The 19,891-nt window shown below is 34.1% G+C and overlaps 1 protein-coding gene across 1 annotated transcript; it reads left to right on the forward strand.

Annotated features, from left to right (window-relative positions):
- The first annotated feature begins 9,526 nt into the window (after nucleotides 1–9,526).
- LOC125818451 (uncharacterized) lies at nucleotides 9,527–10,412 on the forward strand. Its single transcript, XM_049497944.1, has 2 exons — nucleotides 9,527–9,961; nucleotides 10,356–10,412. The coding sequence occupies exons 1-2, from the start codon at nucleotides 9,527–9,529 to the stop codon at nucleotides 10,410–10,412; spliced, it is 492 nt and encodes a 163-aa protein (XP_049353901.1).
- Nucleotides 10,413–19,891: the final 9,479 nt, after the last annotated feature.

The raw sequence follows: 19,891 nt of genomic DNA on the forward strand, positions 1-19,891 counted from the left end.
TTGTAATTTCTTTTTTGTATCTAATTGTTCATTTGAGTTAATTATTTTTTGTACTATATGTGTTTGCATTTTTATTCCATTTTTATCTATTTGTATTCCTCAAAATTCTATTTGCTTTTTCATTATGTCTGCTTTCTTTTTGCTTAGGCTTATGCCTAAATATTCTATAATATGTATGAATTTTTATAATAATCTTATGTGTTCATCTTGGGTTTTAGAATATAGTAATATATCATCAATATATACTACACAATTTTCTAGTTGTTTAAAGTAGTTATCCATAAAGTGTTGATATCTACCTGGGGCATATTTATATCCAAATGGTATTACATTCCATTCATAAAATCCTTGTGGTACTGTAAATGTTGTGAGTTTTTTAGATTCTTCTTCTAACTTTAAGTGGTAAAATCCTGATTTGCAGTCAAATTTACTAAAGTAATTATATCCTTGTATTTGTCTTATCTTTAATATTTTATTAGGTATTGGGTAATTATATGTTTTAGTTTTTGCATTTAAATTTCTATAATCAATAACCATTCTACTTTTTCCTCTTTTTTGTTCACTATGTTTATTTACTATAAATGCTAGGCTTGTATGCTTGCTATTGCTTTCTTGTATATACCCTTTTTCTAGTAATTCGCTTATATGTATCTTAAATTCTGTTAAATCATTAAAATTATATTTTAATAGTTTTTGGATTATTATGCTATTATTATCAATTAGCTCAATTTTTACTTTTATTTTATGTTTTTCCCATCCTTATAAAGGATTCTCACTATATAACAATTCTAACTTATCTTGGATTATTTTTACTTTATCTATAGAGAATATAATTAATTCTATTTTAGGGTCTTCTTCGATTTTTGTTATTTACTCTTTTTGCTCCTATTTTTTGTTTACATGGTGTTGTGAACCACCAATGTGTTTTTGTTATTATATGTGGGTATAATTTCTAAAAATGGCATTCCTAATAGCATATCTTTTGTGGTCAATTCAAAGTTATATATTTCTTCTATAGTTAATATCTTATCCCATATTTGTATTTTTATATTTTTTGCCTTATATGTAATCATGCTTCCTTCATTATTAAATCTTGTAACTACTATCGTGTTTTTAATTTTTCTCATTTATCTTCTGGTAAGCAATTGTATTTACATATATTAGCTTTTGCTCCTGTGTCTATCATTGGTGTATAATATCTGTTGTAATATCCTTCTATTATTATCTTTGCAAGTATATATATTTTCATGTTTTTATCATAAGAAAGTTCTTTTTATTATTATCTTCTTATTATTATAATTTATTGTTAACTGTTTATCTTCTAAATTATATGGTTTTACTTGTTCTAACCGTTTTATTCCTAAAGTGATATTTTTATCTCTTTTATATACTTTAAACTTTATTATTATTGGTACCCCTCCAATAATTATTTCCTTTTTCGTAGTTTCTTCAGTATATATTAATGCTTTTGGTAGTTCAGGGAAAGATTGTTCAGTAGTAATTATTTCATCTTCTATTACTAGTTCTCTTGTAATATAGTTTTTTTCTTGTCCTGTATTTATTAATATTAAATATTTTCGTTGTTCCATTACTCCCGTTATGTAGTAATGATATGGTTCTATTTCTTCTTCTATTGATTTTTGTGGAGTTTTATCAATTCTTCTTGAGGTACTCATTTTTTATGATATTTAGGATATTTCATAATTTATTCTTTTTGATGTACTTAGTCTTTCTTTTACTATTTCTAAATCTTCTCCTATATCAATCTCATTGTAACTATAATCATTATTATCTATGACTGTAACTATCCTTTCAAAAGGATCTACTATTTTTTGTTTTATTTATTTTATTTTTCGCTGTTATTTTATGTTTTGTTGTTAAAACATATAAGTTTTTACATCTAGCTGTAAATATTTTACTTTCCGGGGCTAGTTCTATCCCTGACATTTTCCAATATAATAGTAGTGATTTATCTATATTTCTGTCATTTATTGCTACTGAGTAGTTAGCACTTATTATGAATTTAAATTTTTGGTATATGAGGTTACCTTTTACTGGACTTATTATACTTTTTTCTATGGGTTGTATAATTCTATCATCCGCTAAGTATATTTCTATGAGTGTATTTATTCCTTCTCTAAAACATGCTTTTATTAGTATTTCTGTTCCTCCTAAATGTACATATTTAATTTGATTTTTAGCCTTAATATCTTGTATTTCTTTATTTATTATTCGCTTGTTTATTATTGGTATTTTAGCCTTTCCTTTGGTGTATTTGCAATCTAAGATATGTTCTCTTTGACTTACTACCTAATATTCTTCTTTTTGTCGTTTAAACCAATTTTTCATTGTTGGTATTTCAAATATTTTTCTACGCTTAGGTCTAATTCTTTTCCTTTTATTTGTTCAAATATGTTATTATCAAATATTATTTTTTGTTCTGCCGATTCTTCATCTTGATATTTTTCTTTAGTTATTATTTGTATATCTGTTTCAGTCATTGATATAGTATTCATTATCTGATTGTATTACTGAATTATTTTCCATTTCGTTTGTTTCGTTTTCTGATAATTCATATATACTATCTTCACTTTCTAATTCATAATCTACGTACTCTATCTGCGTATATTTTTCATCGTCTATTGTTATTTCTGATATTTGTTTTTTCTTTGGATCTTTAGGTAATTTACAATCTCTAGCTATATGTCCTAATTTTCCACAATTATAACAAGTACATTCCGTTAGTTTTCTTTTTGGTCTATATGGTCTTTTGGTTTTGTAGTTTTTTACATTGCATCTTCTTCTTGGTTTTTTATATTTATATTTTGATCTATATTTTTTGTTATATCTCTTTTTATAGTATTTGTCCGTACAACCAAATTGGGGGTGCCGTTTTATTTTTGCAACATGCTAAATTTTTTACTAGTATTTTTTCCATTTTTATTTCTTCTTTATGTCTTTCACATAGTTCTATAAACCATAGTTGTAAGAATTTTATTCTAGCTCCTAAGGTATCTGTTAATCCTTCTTCATTCCAGCTTTTTATTACTTTTGAATTAAATGGTTCCGATAATTTTGTAAAATATAATTTTTTTATTTCTTTACTTTCGTCTATGCTATATGTTCCTTTATAATAGTATTCTCTAAATGCACATGTATATTCATCTATATAACACATGTTACATATTGCTAATTTTGTCATTAGATTTCGGTTTATGATTTTTTCTTTATTTTGTTCTTCTACTTCTGTTGTCATACTACTAAATTAGTTTCTTATAGCTATTTCGTATTTATATAATATTTCCATAGTTGTAGTAACTATTTCACCATCAAATTTTTTATTACTTCTTAGAGTTTGTAAACTTTCATCTGATAAATGTTGTAGCCATAATTTTATTGTTCCTATAAGTGTTCTTTCTATATATCCTGGTGTTTCTGTCATTACTATTTCGTTATCTATTAATTGTTTTGATATATATCCCATCCATAATTGGATTGTTTTATTTATATCTGCTACACAGTCTAAATCTAAAAAATTATGTTGTTCAGTTATTGGTTTAGGTGTCCATTTTTTATTCAATCTTTTATCCCATATAGTTTTTTCTTTATCATATTGTTCATAGTTTGTATTATAATATTTTAATTTTTTTGGACTTTTTATTCCTGATGTACTAGGTTTTTCATCCATGTCTATGTCTCCTGCATTTACTTCTAAATTCTTTGTATTGTCTATATTTGTTAAAAGTTCCGTCTATGTTTCGCGTGTTTCCGAATGTTGTTCATCTATATCATCGTCATTTATTTCATCAATTCTTATTTCAGGTAGATTATCTTGGTTATTTTCTTCTTTTCCTTCTAATTCATCTTCTAATTGCAATTTTTCTTTAAATTTAATTATCTCATTTGCCAATTTTGATTTTTGTTCTTTTTCTTTTTGTTTCATTTCATACATTTCTTTTAACATTGCCAGCTCTTTTTCTAGTTCTATTATTTTAGTATTTTTTACTCTATTTACTCAGATTTGTTATATATTCTCTCTCATGAAGAAAGGTTTTAACAAAAATAAAATTCTCTTTCTACTCATTCTGATCGATTATTGAAACATGGATACCAACAATTTTTGAATTCTAATTCAACACAACGAACGATGGGATGCATTAGGTATTTGAACAAATAACGATTGAATTGATATTTTTTATGCGGTTATTTTAATATATTTGTGATTTTTTTCGTATGATCGTTTTTCTTACAATCTATATTAGGTCGTTTTGGTATTTATTCGTTGGCTTAAAATTGTATGTTTTTGTGGTTAGGCATAAAATTCATATGCTTTGGTAAATGATCTGGTGCAACTATTGACTGGTTTCAATTCTTGAATAAACAATAAATATTATTAATCGTTTTTGGTAGATTAATAGGTTCAATTATGTAGTATGTTTTTATAAACACCATTATTCATCATTATTTTTGGTGTGAGTGATATAAACGCCAAATTCCTTGAATATTATTTTGATAAAAGACTAGGTGTAATTGATAGTGTATATTGATTGTTAATAAACATAAAAATTTGGGATAAATTTTTGGGTTTATGTTATGATGTAATTGTATATTTTATAACGTATTTAAACACCAACTAACGTGATATTTTTTTGGTTCATCTATTGGGATAGTAGATAGTGTATTTCTGATATAATTGATATATTTAGGTCGTATATAAACACCAACTTTCATGGTAGTTTTTTGGTTCATTTATTGGTGTATTTGTGGTGTATATTCTGGTATAATTGATATATTTAGGTTGTATATAGGCACCAATTTTCATGGTAGTTTTTTGGTTCATCTATTGGTGTATTTATGGTGTATATCATGATAGAATTGCTAATTTTAGGTCGTATATAAACACCAACTAACTTGATAGTTTTTTGGTTCATCTATTTGTGTATATAGTGTATTTTCTGGTGTAATTGATATATTTAAGGTCATATAAATCACCATATAACATGGTATTTTTTTGATTCATCTATTGGTGTATTTGAGGCTTCTACATTGATTCAGAGAAAAAGGGCTCGAGTTGCAGCACTTCTATTCTTAATGGACAGCAAGCTACCACAATTGATAGCCTTTTTGCTAGGAATTTAGATAGTGTATTTTTAGGTGTAATTGATATATTTAGGTCTATATAAACATCAATTTTTATGGTATTTTTTTGGTTCATCTATTGGTGTATTTTATAGTGTATTTTGGGTTGTCCAAAATTATTTTGGAGATTGATTAACAATAAATTGTAATCTAACACATGTAAGTACGTGGATTACAATATGAGATTTTTTGTAGTCATACAGTTGCTGCTATCAGATACAGAAACAAACACTGTGAATATTATTGGTCAGCTTATCATAGTTCTAAGACTTTTCAAATACTTATGAAATCTCAATTGATCCAATGCCTTGCGAAAGCACTTGGTATATTCAATCACATATTATGAAAAAAATAGTGTTACCATCAATTGCAAGAAAACAACAAGGCAGACCACCAAATAATGATCGTAAGAAGGAATTCAACGAAGGGAAATTCAAAAGGTGTAAAGTCACTTGTAGTAAATGTGGTACACCAGGGCATAACAAAAAGACTTGCCCTAAATTTGCGCCTCAGAATTTGCATTGGTGTTTTTTTTTGGTTTTGATTTGGAAAGTATACATTTGAATTTTTTAGGTTTTTGTTGAAATTCAGATTTTTTTAATGAATGTTAATCACAATTTAATTCATATTTGGTTAATTAGCTAATTCATAATAAGGATCAATTTATAATAGTGGTGTAATTACTGTTGTAACATTGGTGATCGATTGCATGTTGATTTACTACATTATGATTTTTTTGGTGAAAATATGATATAACTGTTCAAATTTATTGATGGTATATAATGGCTGAATTGTTTGTATTATATAATATTGAGGGATGACTGACCTTAAGATAAAAAATAAAAATGGTGAAAGCATTAAACTGGTGAGAAAGAAAAGAATGGTGAAAATGATGAATATGAACGGAATATAGAAAGACAACAATGGTTACAATTTCTCTCCAAATAAAACTACATAAGGAATAATGAATATTTAGAAAGAATAAATTGTTGGAAAAGTAAAAAGGTTTTACTTTTCATTCATTGAATTAAAAAGGAAGAAAACAAAATAATATCATTCAAAAGACAGTAACGTGTGCAAACAAAAGTGTAATTTGGAGATAAATAAGGCATATAATCCCAAAAATAGGAGAGAAAAAAATCGAATTTATATAATTAAATTAACATAAAAAATTAATTATTCTGCTATGCATGTAATTTATAAACTATGTTTATAATTAAATAAAAGTATGTGCATATATTGTTAATTAAAGTCTTAAGTAGTATATTATTGTAATTGTTTCCTTAAATAAAACAGACAAACAACCTAATATGAAAAAAAGTCTTTATTTATCGATTTTATATGCTTAAGAGGTGCTAATTAACTTGTTAGCCCGTTAACGTGTCCTCCTCCTAAACCCTAACCTACAATATAATAAAACGGCTAGAGTTAGCTATACACGTATTTACATTGTCTAGAATATATAGGTTGTGGACAAAGAAAATTTATACAAATTAAGAGGACTTTTGATAATTCATGACTTGACTAATAAATTCAATTTCAAGCTCGTAATTTCTTTATAAAAAATTAAATTTGATTTAGAATTTTTGTTTCAGTGTGTGAATAGATTATTCGTATCATATGTGAGAATATTATATTAAAATCATATATATATATCTCTACAACGTTTTTATATATAAGTACTTGTAATTACACATTATTACAAACTTTCAAATACACATAATCTTAAAAAGATTCATTAGTACTTCAATATGAATCTACAATAGTAATAACTAGTTATTCTCTAATATTACAATCTCCTGAACGGTACAGTCAGTCTCTTCACATGACTCTTTTTTTTCCTGTAAAGTTTCAAAATATAGATTTCATTTTATAAAATATAAATTTATAAATCAAATATTTATTTTTAAAAAATTAAAATCACAATCGTGAAATTTAAATCCTATATCTTTTAGGTGAATTTTGAATTTGAAATCTTATATATATATATATATATATTAATTTTTATTTTTGTAGAATTAGCTGTCTGAGAGAGATGATGAAGTTATTTTTCTTATGTTTAGAATTGCGATATGAAACTTCCAAAACTATGTTCAATTATGTCTATTTTAGGCTTATCATAAACTTTATTTAGATATTTTAATTATGATAAATTTTAATTAAGTAATTAAATATGTGATAAAGTATTTTTATTACACTTTTAGCTCAATTCTTTTAGAAAAGTTTTTATGTGTGTTCTCAAATGTACCCATTAAATTAATGAATTAACCACTTAAAATATGTCTTCTTAATTATACGCATTAACATAAAAAAAATTATAAAACCACACACATATTTCAATTGAAGTTGATATGTATAATTAAAGAAAGTGACGTATTTTATGTGGGGTTAACTTATATATTTAAGAAATCTTTTTTATTTATTAAAATCCTCAATTACATGGACCTTCCAGGAATAGTAACCAGCCTATTTTTCAATGGACTTGTTTTTACGCATGCTCTTTATATATATATATATATATATATATATATATTCACAGTATCATAGCATCATAACTTTTGATGTATATTGTGACCTCATAATTAACAAATTTTTAATAAGTTAATGATATTGAACAAATATTTTTTTCTCTCGACCACTTCAAACTCAAGATTTTTTCTAGAGGATAGATATAATTTATAATGTTTTGATCTATTATAAAATAAGGAGTTTGAGATTCAAAAACACATCTAAACAATTTTCATTGATTTGCTTAAGAGAAACATTTACAGTGAATCAAAATAGCTTCAATAACCCTAGAATTTCCTGATTGAATTTTTCAAAATGGCCACGGCTGCCGCCAGCCAGTTGACTAGTGCTGGTCCGGCGTTAGTCAGTTATGATTCGCAGTATTCCATTCATCCGGGTGTGACCAAAATGTATCGAGACTTAAAAAGACTTTATTGGTGGTCTGGCATGAAGAAAGACATAGCTTAGTTTGTGGCTAAGTGTCAAAACTGTCAGCAGATAAAGTATGAGCACCAAAGGCCGACATGTTTGCTTCAACGAATGCCAATTCCGGAATGAAAGTGGGAAATAATAACTATGTATTTCGTGATTGGTCTTCCCAAGACCTTGGAAAAGTTTGACTCCATTTGGGTGGTGGTCGAAAGACTTACTAAGTCAACCCACTTCATTCCAGTCAGAGTAGACTATAATGTTCAGTAATGGACTAAGGTTTATGTGAAGGAGATAGTGAGGCTGCATGGGGGGCCTCTTTTCATCATCTCGGACCGTGGTACGCAGTTCACATCATAGTTTTGGGGAAGATTGTATGAGGAGTTGGGCACTCAACTCACGTTCTATTTATTAAAATCCTCAATTACATGGACCTTCCAGAAATAGCGACCAGCCTATTTTTCAATGGACTTTTATTACACATGCTCGTTATATTTATTTATTTATTTTTATAAGAAAAACAGTATCATAGCGTCATAACTTTTGATGTATATTGTGACGTCATAATTAACAATTTTTTAATAAGTTAATGATATTGAACAAATATTGTTTTTTTCTCGACCATTTCAAACTCGAGATTTTTTCTAGAGGATAGACATAATTTATAATGTTTTGATCTATTATAAAATAAGGAGTTTGAGATTCAAAAACGCATCTAAACAATTTTCATTGATTTGCTTAAGAGAAACCTTTACAGTGAATCAAAATAGCTTCAATAACCCTAGAATGTCCTCATAATTTTTTTCAAAATGGCCACGGTTGTTGCCGGCAAGTTGACTAGTGTTGGTCCGGCGTTAGTCAATTATGGTTCGCAGTATTCCATTCATCCGGGTGTGACCAAAATGTACCGAGATTTGAAAAGACTTTATTAGTGGTCTGACATGAAGAAAGACATAACTTAGTTTGTGGCTAAGTGCCAAAACTGCTATAGGTAAAGTATGAGCACCAAAGGCCGGCAGGTTTGCTTTAACGAATGCCAATTCCGGAATGGAAGTGGGAAATAATAACTATGAATTTCGTGATTGGTCTTCCCAAGACCTTGGGAAAGTTTGACTCCGTTTGGGTGGTGGTCGAAAAACTTACTAAGTCAGCCCACTTCATTCCAGTCAGAGTAGACTATTTAAGTGTTAGAGGACATTGGGATAAGTTCCTACCTTTGTGTGAGTTCTCCTATAATAACAATTACCAATCCAGCATTGACATGGCGCCGTTCAAGGCACTTTATGAGAGGGGATGTAGATCACCCATATGGTGGTTTGAGGCTGGAGATGTGAAACCTTTGGGAGTTGATTTGTTGAAGGATGCTCAGAATAAGGTACGAAACATCCAAGGTAAGCTTATAGCAACCCAGAGTCGACATAAAAAGTATGCAGACCGTAAGGTAAGGGACATGCAATTTCAAACTGGTGAGCAAGTTCTTCTAAAAGTGTCACCCATGAAAGGGGTGATGAGATTCGGCATGAAAGGCAAGCTTAGTCCTCGATACATCGGGCCATTTGAAATTCTTGACTATGTAGGGACAGTGGCTTATAGGTTGGATTTACCGCCTAGCCTATCTGGAGTACATCCAGTGTTACATGTGTCCATCTTAAAGAAGTATCATATAGATGGAGATTACATCATAAAGTGGGACTCAGCTTTGTTAGTCAAGGACCTTCAGTTTGAGGAGGAATCAGTTGTAATTCTTGATTGCGATGTCTGGAACCTGAGGACCAAAGAGATAAAGTCTGTGAAAGTTCAAAGGAAGCATCGTTCGGTTGAGAAAGCTACGTGGGAAACCGATAAGTACATGCGGGACAAGTATCCTAGTTGTTCAACGATTCAGGTACTACTCTACTCTTGCCTTAGCCATTTCTCCTAGTTGATCACTCGGGGACGAGTGATGGGTAAATTTGTACCTATTGTAACGACCAATTTTCGTCGTTATAGAAAAGACAATGGGGAAAGAATTTGAGCCAGAAAACTTCTAAATAGTACCTTGGAAAATTCTAGCCTAGGCCAGACTCAGACAAAATCTGAGTGAGGTGAGGTCTAGGAAAATATGGTAATGAATGTGGGGTTTAATTGTGAATATGATCACATGAGTGAATAACCAAGATGTTAACGAGCCCGTATGACTTTACAGAATCGAATTTAGGCGAGTAGAACTCCTGAAACTGATCTTGGCGTGAAAGGGTAGTTTTAGAATGTCCTGATTTGTTAGTGTGTTGTGAAACCAGAGCTTGGAACTCAAATTCCCAGCTTTTGTCTCCGTGCAAGTCATCGGGGTAGGATAAATCCCGCTAAGACGGGACCGCTGTGGCGGGATGGGGTCCGTCGTGGCTGGCCAATCGCGAAATAAGTCGGGAAAAACCCTAAAATTGTTATTTTCTGCAAAACTTCGTTCTTGAGAGCTAAAGGACGACCCAAAGCAATTTCTTGACAGATTTCCATGACTTCTAGTGCTAAAGGTAAGGAAATTACTCCCCTAATCCATATTTCGATTTCTAGAACCTAGAATCTTGGGTAATTATCATTGGGGAAGGGTTTTGGCATGAAGTTAATGGTAGGGAAAAGCCCTAGTTGAACATTAGGATCATGGGTTTGGTCTTGGGTTAATAATTGTGTTATTATCAGGGTAAATTAAACCTTGTTTATTGATCCTTGTGTGAATTACTTATTTATTGACCAAGAACAAGCTGAAAGACTTCGGAAAGGGAAGGCTCAATTGTCTTAGGGGTATTCAAGCTTGTTTTCGAGGTAGGTGATGGTTCGATTTCCTGTTTGCATGATATATGCTGGTTAATTGCTTCATTGTATGCATGGATGCATGTGAATAGGGAAATGTGAATCGAATTAAATGAAATGATTATGTGCGAACAATTACATGCTATGAACCTATTACTTGATTGTATGACTATGAGTACTGTTCATTATGGGTGTGATTGTGACTGTGGTTGTGCTGACTGGATCAGGTGTCACGTTTCGACACATATATTGGATCGGGTGTCACGTTCTGACACATATATTAGACCAAGTGTCACGTTCCGACACATGTATATTGGATCGGGTTTCACGTTCTGACACACTAACATTTGAGTGTGAGTTCCATGAGAGGACCACTTGTGATTATTATGTTCCTATCTAATTGGCATTGATATTGGGAAACTGTATGTTGTACCTTAAATGATAACTGAATTGTGCATTCTATATATGTATTTACTGTGTTGTAATTGCTTGTGTATATTGTGCCTACTGGAGTAGCAGTGTGATCCTATCATACATTGTGGTTTATGTACTGATATTGCACTTGCTCTTTCTTTGTTGAGTACAAGGCATCTTTAGGCGGCTCCGGACAAACCTCAGTTAGGAGATCACTGGCCGAGACCGGATTCAAGAGTGAGCTAGTTCTTTGAGGCTGTCATGGATCCCTCCTAGTTTAGTCCAATCTTTTCGGACTCGTGCTATTTCTTCATTCAGACTTTTTTCTTACGCTTAGTTTCAATGTTGCACCCATTTTACTTAGACTTGTTGATTGGTAGAGTTTTGGTACAATGACTTTAAGTTCTAGGGGTTGAATTTCCGCAATAGTTGTTGTTAGACCTTCGGAGTTTATGGAAACTCAGTATTTATTTAGTCATTTATACTTCCTTTTGTATCTTTACGTGTTTTAGTCTCTTGAAAATTGCTTAGTCGGGTTATAGTAATGGTTCTGCCACTGGAGGGTTAGTGTGGGTGCCAATCACAATAGTCTGGATCGTGACAAAGTTGGTATCAAAATTGTAGTTCTCTTGCATGGATATGAAAATAGGTGTGAATTTTGAATAGTCAAATTTATAACTTCATTTAAAAATATTCGAAGTATGTCTTGACAGATTATATCATATACTTTAGAACAATATATATGTACATACAAAAATATCTGAAGTTAAACACAAAGTTTTAACTTCAGTCAAATACATCTAAAGTTGTTTCTAAAGTAATTAAACTTCACAAGAAGATATATGTTAAATTTTAGCCAGTCAAAACAGACTAAGTTAAACGTGAAAGATAAGTAATGAGTCTGTCACGACTCAAACCGTCGTGGTTGGCACCCACACTAACCCTCCGGTGGGAGAACCATTTATACTAATTAGCTAACCCAAGAACTAAACAACTTAATCAAATACTAAACATTTAAAAATACAAAAGCAGGTCTAAATGCAAAATTAAAATAGAGTTCCATAAACTCCAAAAGTCTAACAATGACTAACAAAACATTGCGGAAATTATTCCCTAGAACCTGAAAGTCAATGAACCAAAACTCTAACAAGGAACCATAAGTCTAAAGAAAATGGATACCACCCAGTTAAACATGTGAATATCTAAAGTACTAATCTAAGTCCGAATAAGATGGACGGAGAAAAAGGAGAACTCATGGTAGCTTGGAAGAACTGGCTCACCCTTGAATTCGAATCGATCACTGGTCTTCTAAACGAGGTTTGTTAGTAGCTACGTGAAGATGCCCTATACTCAACAAAGAAAGAGCAAGTGCAGTATCAGTACACAACCACAGTGTACTGGTAGGATCACACGGCTATTCCAGTAAGCAAAATATATACAACAGTTACAACATAGTAAACATGCATATACAGAATATAACACATATATGGATTATCAATCATGAACAACTTACAATTCCACATTCTCTTTAACAAGTGATCACGACAATTTAATGGTCCTCTCATGGAACCCATACCCAAACTGTTAGTGCATCGGAACGTGGTATCCGATCCAAGTTAGTGTGTCGGAACGTGACACCCGTTCCAATATGTATGTCGGTACGTTACATCCGATCCCAGTTAGTGTGTTGGAACGTAACACCCGATCCATTCAACAAGTCACAATCACAATGTACATTCCCACAATCATACAATCAAGTGTTGATTCATGGCATACAATCATTCATTCATACTCATTTGCATTATATGTGATCAATAGTGCAACATTGGTATACATACATACATTACAATGAAGCAATTGTTAGTATACATCACACAAAACAAGAAATCAACCATCACCTACCTCGAACAAATCTTGAACCCTTCTAAGAAACATGATATACCCTTTTCCAACTTCTTTCCGCTTGTTCTTGGTCTACAAACAATCAATATATCACGAGGATCAATAAACGCCTAATTACCAAGATTACAATCACCACTATCAACCCTAGTCTAACCCCATGATCCTAATATGCAGCTAAGGCTTTTTCCCACCATCCAAACAGTTTCAAAACCATCCCCCCAACAATAATTACCTATGAATTTACATTCTACGGATCGAAAAATGGATTTAGAGAATAAAAGCCTTACCTTTTGCTTCAAGAATGCTGAAAAACTGTCAAGAAGTCGCCCTGGTTCGTCTCTTAACTCTTAAGAACAAAGTTTGTAGAATAATGACATTTTTGGGGTTTATTTCTGACTTAATTCGCGACTGGCCTGCTATGGCGGCCCCCATCCCGCCACAGCGGCCCCGCCCTGGCAGGAATAATCCCGCCCCGGTGGCTTGCACAAAGTAGTGAGTCGAATTAAGAGTTCCAACCTCCCATTTCACAACACACCTTCAACCCATGACAGTCAGAAACTACCCGTTCATGCTAAGATCAATTTCGGGAGTTCTACTTGCCCGAATTCAATTTTGTAAATTCATACAAGCTCATTTACATCTAGCTATCCATTAATGCAATCAAATTCATTATCAGATCTCTCATTTGTTACCAGATTTTCCTAGACCTCACTAACTCCAATTTCGTCCAAATTTGGACTAAGCTAGGAATTCTCAAGTTACTACGAAAAAAAATTTTGACCCAAAATTTTTCCCCAATGGCTTTTCTATAACGACGAGAACAGGTCGTTATAATATATACCAATTTACCCATCACTCGTCCCAGAGACTTAGGAAAAATAGGCTAAAGTAAGTGTGGAGTAGTATCTGAACGATGAACAACTGAGGATACTTGTCTTGCATGTCCTTCTCGGTTTCCCAAGTAGCTTCCTCAACTAGACTATGCTTCCATTGAACTTTCACGGATTTAATCTCTTTGATCCTCAGCTTTCGGACATCTCGATCAAGAATTGCAATCGGTTCCTCCTCATATTGGAGGTCTTTGTCTAAAAAAACTGAGTCCCACTTTATGATGTAATTCATGTCACCATGATATCTCTTCAACGTGGATATATGAATTACCGGAAGAACTCCCAATAGATTAGGTGGTAAGGATAATCTATATGCTGCTGGCCTTACACAGTTAAGAATCTCAAATGGTCCAATGTATCTAGGACTAAGCTTGCCCTTCTTATCGAATCTCATCACCCCTTTCATGGGTGACACCATAAGAAACACATTCTCACCAGTCTAAAATGCCATGTCTTTTACCTTATGGCCTACATACTTTTTATGTCTACTTTGGGCTGCCAAAATTTTAGCTTTAATACTCCTCACTTTATCTCGAGCATCCTTTACTAATTCAACCCCCAAAGGTTTCACGTCTCCAGTCTCAAACCACCCTATGGGTGATTTACATCCCTTCCCATAAAGTTTCTCGAATGGCATCATATCAATGCTAGAGTGGTAACTGTTATTATAGGAGAACTTACACAGAGGTAGGAACTTACCCCAATGTCCTCCAAAGTCAATCACACATTCCCTCAACATGTCCTATAACACTTGGATAGTTCTCTTCGACTGCCCTCCGTTTGCGGATGAAAAGTTGTACTAAAAGTGAGTTGTGTAATTTCCTCCAATAACTTGGGTGTGAATTGCGTACCACGTACCGTGGTCTGAGATGATAGAAAAGGGGCACACCGTGCAGTCATTGTCTCTTTCACACAAACCTTAGCCAAATTGATGTGCATTATAGTCTATTCTGACTGGAATAAAATGGGATGACTTAGTCAATCTGTCCACCACTACCCTGATAGAATCAAACTTCCCCAAAGTCTTAGGAAGACCACCTACGAAATCCATAGCTATCATTTCCCACCTCCATTCCGAAATTGGAATTCTTTGAAGAAAACCTACAGGCCTTTGATGCTCATATTTTACTTGTTGGCAATTTTGACACTTGGCCACAAACTCCGCTATATCTTTCTTCATTCCCGGCCACCAATATAGTCGCTTTAAGTTTTGGTACATCTTGGTCACACCCGGATGAATGGAATACCGCGAACCATAAGATTATGTCAATAACTTCTGAATCAAGTCGCCCACTCTAGGAACACAATTCGTTCCTTTAAAGCTGAGCACTCCCCCACATCAAGAGTGGTCTCTTGTGCCTTGCCAGATGTTGTCTTCTTTCTAAGCTCATTCAAACTGTCATCCTCAAACTTTTTGGCGTTGTTCTCCTCAATGAATGTGACACTTACTTCAATGCTAGCTAACACCCCACCTTGCTCTGAGATGCCCAATTGCATGAACTTAGACTCAAATGTTTGAATTTCCTTAGCCAAAGGTCGCTTGGATACACTCAAATAAGCTAGACTACCTATACTCACCGCCTTCCGACTTAGTGCATCTGCCACTACATTAGCCTTACCCGTATGATATTGGATGGTCACATCATAATCCTTGAGTAACTCCATCCACTTTTGCTGTCTCAAATTCAGATCCTTTTGAGTGAACACATGTTTTAGACTACGATGATCAGTAAACACCTCACACTTGACACTATAGAGGTAATGCCGCCAGATTTTAAGGGTAAACACTACCGTTGCTAACTTTAAATCATGTGTTAGGTAATTCCTCTCATGCACTTCAACTGTCGCGATGCATAAGCTATAACATTCTTATACTGTATTAACACAACACCCAAACCTGAATGTGTAACATCACAATAAACAATAAAATCTTTACCTTCCACCGGTAGTGCTAGAATAGTTGTTGTGGTCAAAAGGGTCTTGAGCTTTTGAAATCTCTCCTCACATTTTTTTGATCCATTTGAAAGGTACCTCATTTTTTGTCAACCTTGTTAGATACGTGGCAATAGAAGCAAAGTTCTTCACAAATCAACGATAGTAGCTAGCGAGCCCCACAAAACTCCTGACGTCAGTCATAGAGCTAGGTCGAACCCAATTCTTAACCACTTCAATCTTTTGGGGATCTACCATTACCCCTTCCCTTGAAACCACATGCCGCAAAAAAGCAACCAAAGTCAACCAAAATTCACACTTAGAGAATTTCACATACAACTTTTGTTTCCTAAGAACACCCAGAACAATACGAAGATGGTCGACATGTTCTTCCTCACTTTTCGAATAAACCTAAATGTCATCAATAAATACTATAACAAACGAATCAAGTTATATTTTGAACACACCATTCATCAAACTCATGAAAGCTGCAGGCGCATTTGTCAACCCAAATGACTTTACTAAAAACTCATAGTGCCCATAGCGGGTCCTAAATGTCGTCTTGGGTATATCATCAGACCTAATCTTTAACTAATGGTAACCAGACCTGAGATTATTCTTAGAGAAAACTAACACACCTTGCAACTAGTCAAAAATATCATCTATCTGAGGCAATGGATGCTTGTTTCGAATGGTGACCCTATTCAATTGCCGGTAATCTATGCACATCCTCATACTACCATTATTTTTCTTCATAAACAAGACAGAAGCACCGCATGGTGAAGCACTAGGATGGATTAAACCTTTATCAAGAAGTTCTTGGATTTGAGCCTTAAGATCTCTCAATTCTACCAGAGTCATGCGATACAGAGGGGTGGAAATGGGGCGGGTACCAAGTTCCAAATCAATGCAGAAATTATATCTCTATCCGAAGGCATATCAGGTAAATCCTTAGGAAACACTCTAAATTTTGACACCACAGGAATAGACTCAATAGAGGGAGACTCAACCTCAACATCCCGAATATGAGACAAATAAGCCAAACAACACTGCCCCACCAGTTTTCTAGCCTAAATGAAGGATATGATCTTAGCTGGCCTAGGCTTGTACACCCTTTCCCACTCTATCTTTTCCCTACCTGGAATTTCTAAAGTCACAGGATTAGTGTTACTATTAAGCACAACATAATAGAGGACAACCAGGTCATGCCTATGATTATATCAAAGTCGGTCATATCTAAAATCACCAAATCAGCCCAAGTCTGAAAACCCATAAATAAGATAGGACAATCATGATAGACATGGGTGACTATGATAGACTTTCCAACTAGGGTAGAAACATGGATGAGAGCATCAAGTATATTACAATCATATCAAATCGCAAGGCAAACTGAATGGACACTTAAGAATAAGTAGAATCCGGATCAAATAGCACATTAGTCATCCGATCACACACAAGAATAATACATGTGATCACTGCATCAGACGCCTCTGCCTCGGTCTTGTCCGAAAAGGCATAACACTGAGCCATGTCATCATGACGGGCAACTTCTCTGTCTGGCAGCATTGTACCTCTGCCTGCGTTACCATTTCTCTGACCTTCACGGCCTCACTGATTTCCTCCTCACCCACTTTATGGACGTCTTTGACCATTATTATTGCCCGCGGGTATCACTGCTCTAGTTTGCTGTTGTACGGAATCCAACATGCGCGAGTGGGGACAATCTCTCCTCATATGCCCAAGTTCTCCACAATTATAACAAGTGGGATCGACAGGTAGCCTGCTGCCCGTCGAAGGTGCGGCTCCCAGGCTACTCTGAATCAAATTCTAAGGTAGAGTTCCTGAGTAATTACCTGTAGAAGCGGGCATAACATACTGAATTGGCCGGGCAGCAAGTGTCGGCCTCCCTGAACCTCTGGAGTAAGAACCCTGAAAGTTACATGTATTCTTAGATTTCTTAGCCAAATCTTAGCCTGCTCATCACTCCTAATTCCTTCTACCTTTTTCATAAAATCGCTCACCTCATTGAAGATTTTTCCTGCAGAGGTCATATGAACAAGCAATACCTGCAACTCTGAATTTAGTCCCTTAACAAATAAACGGATCCTCTCTTCCTCAGTAGTCACCAATTAAGTAGCATATCTAGACAAAACATGAAACTTAGCCTCATAAGTAGCCACAGACATACAACCCTGCTCCACAGCCATGAACTCATCCTTCTTATGATCTATCAAAGTCCAGGGAACATACTTCTTCAAGAACAGAGCATGAAATTGGGTCCAAGTGACTTGGGGTAATGTTAAAGATTTGCACTCCATATAAGCTCTCCACCACTGCTTAGCCTCACCTTAAAGTTGAAAAGTCACAAACTCTACTCCATGTTGATGGATAATTCCCAACTTATGAAGCCTCTCATAACAATCTAGAATGAACTCATAGGCGTCCTCACTCTCGGAACCATGGAACAAAGGCAGTTTCAATTTCAAGAACTTAGTGAACATCTCGTGTTCATTACAAGTCATAACATGACCCAACAAAGGACGGAAGAAAGCATCAGTACCTATAATTCCGCCCACCTTGGGGACAGTGATAGCAATAGGGGGATTGGCGGGAGCTTGAGCTGCGTTGTTGAACCGCGGGAAGAATTCCAGGACCAACCAATCATTTTAGGAAAGACATAATCTTTTGAGCTAACACTGGGTCTAAGGGAGGAATACCTGTAGTCTAAGCATGCACCTCTTCCTCTTGTCCAACATCCTTCTTATTTTCAACCTCCACATTCTCTCTTCATGATGTGCAAGAGGGATCTCATTTCTGGGAACATTCTCAACCGGACCTCTACCCCTAGCGGGCGCTACCCTACCTCAGCCTCTACCCCTTGCTCTTCCTTTAACCCTGCCTCGACCGCAACCTCTTGCAGTGGGCTCATTGACGGGAGCTACGGGTCGGACACCGTTGAAGTGAGTGTTAACCATCTGCGGACAGAAGAGTGAAGGAGATTAAATACCAATTCGGATCGCCAGATACCAATTGGAATCAAGTTATAGCACGAAAGGAGACAAGAGAAAACAGAGAGATTTCCTAAAGTTCTATAACCTCTCGAAGAAAAGTACAGACATCTCTGTACCATTTCGTAAGACTCTACTAGACTCATTTTGATACACCGAGATCAACGAACCTAGGGCTCTGATACCAAGTTTCTCACAATCCAGACCGTCGTGATTAGCACCCACACTAACCCTCCGGTGAGAGAACCATGAAAACTAATTAGCTAACCCAAGAACTAAACAACTTAATTAAATACTAGGCTTTTGAAGATACGAAAGCAGGTTTAAATGCAAGAATCAAATAGAGTTCCCATAAACTCCAAAAGTCTAACAATGACTAACAAAACATTACAGAAATTATTCCCTAGAACCTGAAAAAAAATGTACCAAAACTCTAACAAGGAACCATAAGTCTAAAGAAAATGGGCACAACCAGTGAAACATGTGAATATCTAAATTACTAATCTAAGTCCGAATAAGATGGACTGAGAAAAATGAGAACTCATGGTATCCTAGAAGAACTGGCTCACCCTTGAATTCGAATCGATCACTGGTCTTCTAAACGAGGTCTGTCAGTAGCCGCCTGAGTATGCCCTATACTCAACAAAGAAAGAGGAAGTGTAATATAGTACACAACCACAGTGTACTGGTAGGATCACACGGTTATTCCAGTAAGCAAAATATATACAACAGTTACAACATAGTAAACATGCATATACAGAATATAACACATATATGGATTATCAATCATGAACAACTTACAATTCCACATTCTCTTTAACAAGTGATCACGACAATTTAATGGTCCTCTCATGGAACCCATACCCAAACTGTTAGTGCATC

This window comes from Solanum verrucosum, unplaced genomic scaffold (genome assembly GCF_900185275.1).
Source record: "Solanum verrucosum unplaced genomic scaffold, falcon-dt-bn FXZP01000233.1, whole genome shotgun sequence".
Lineage (NCBI taxonomy): Eukaryota > Viridiplantae > Streptophyta > Magnoliopsida > Solanales > Solanaceae > Solanum > Solanum verrucosum.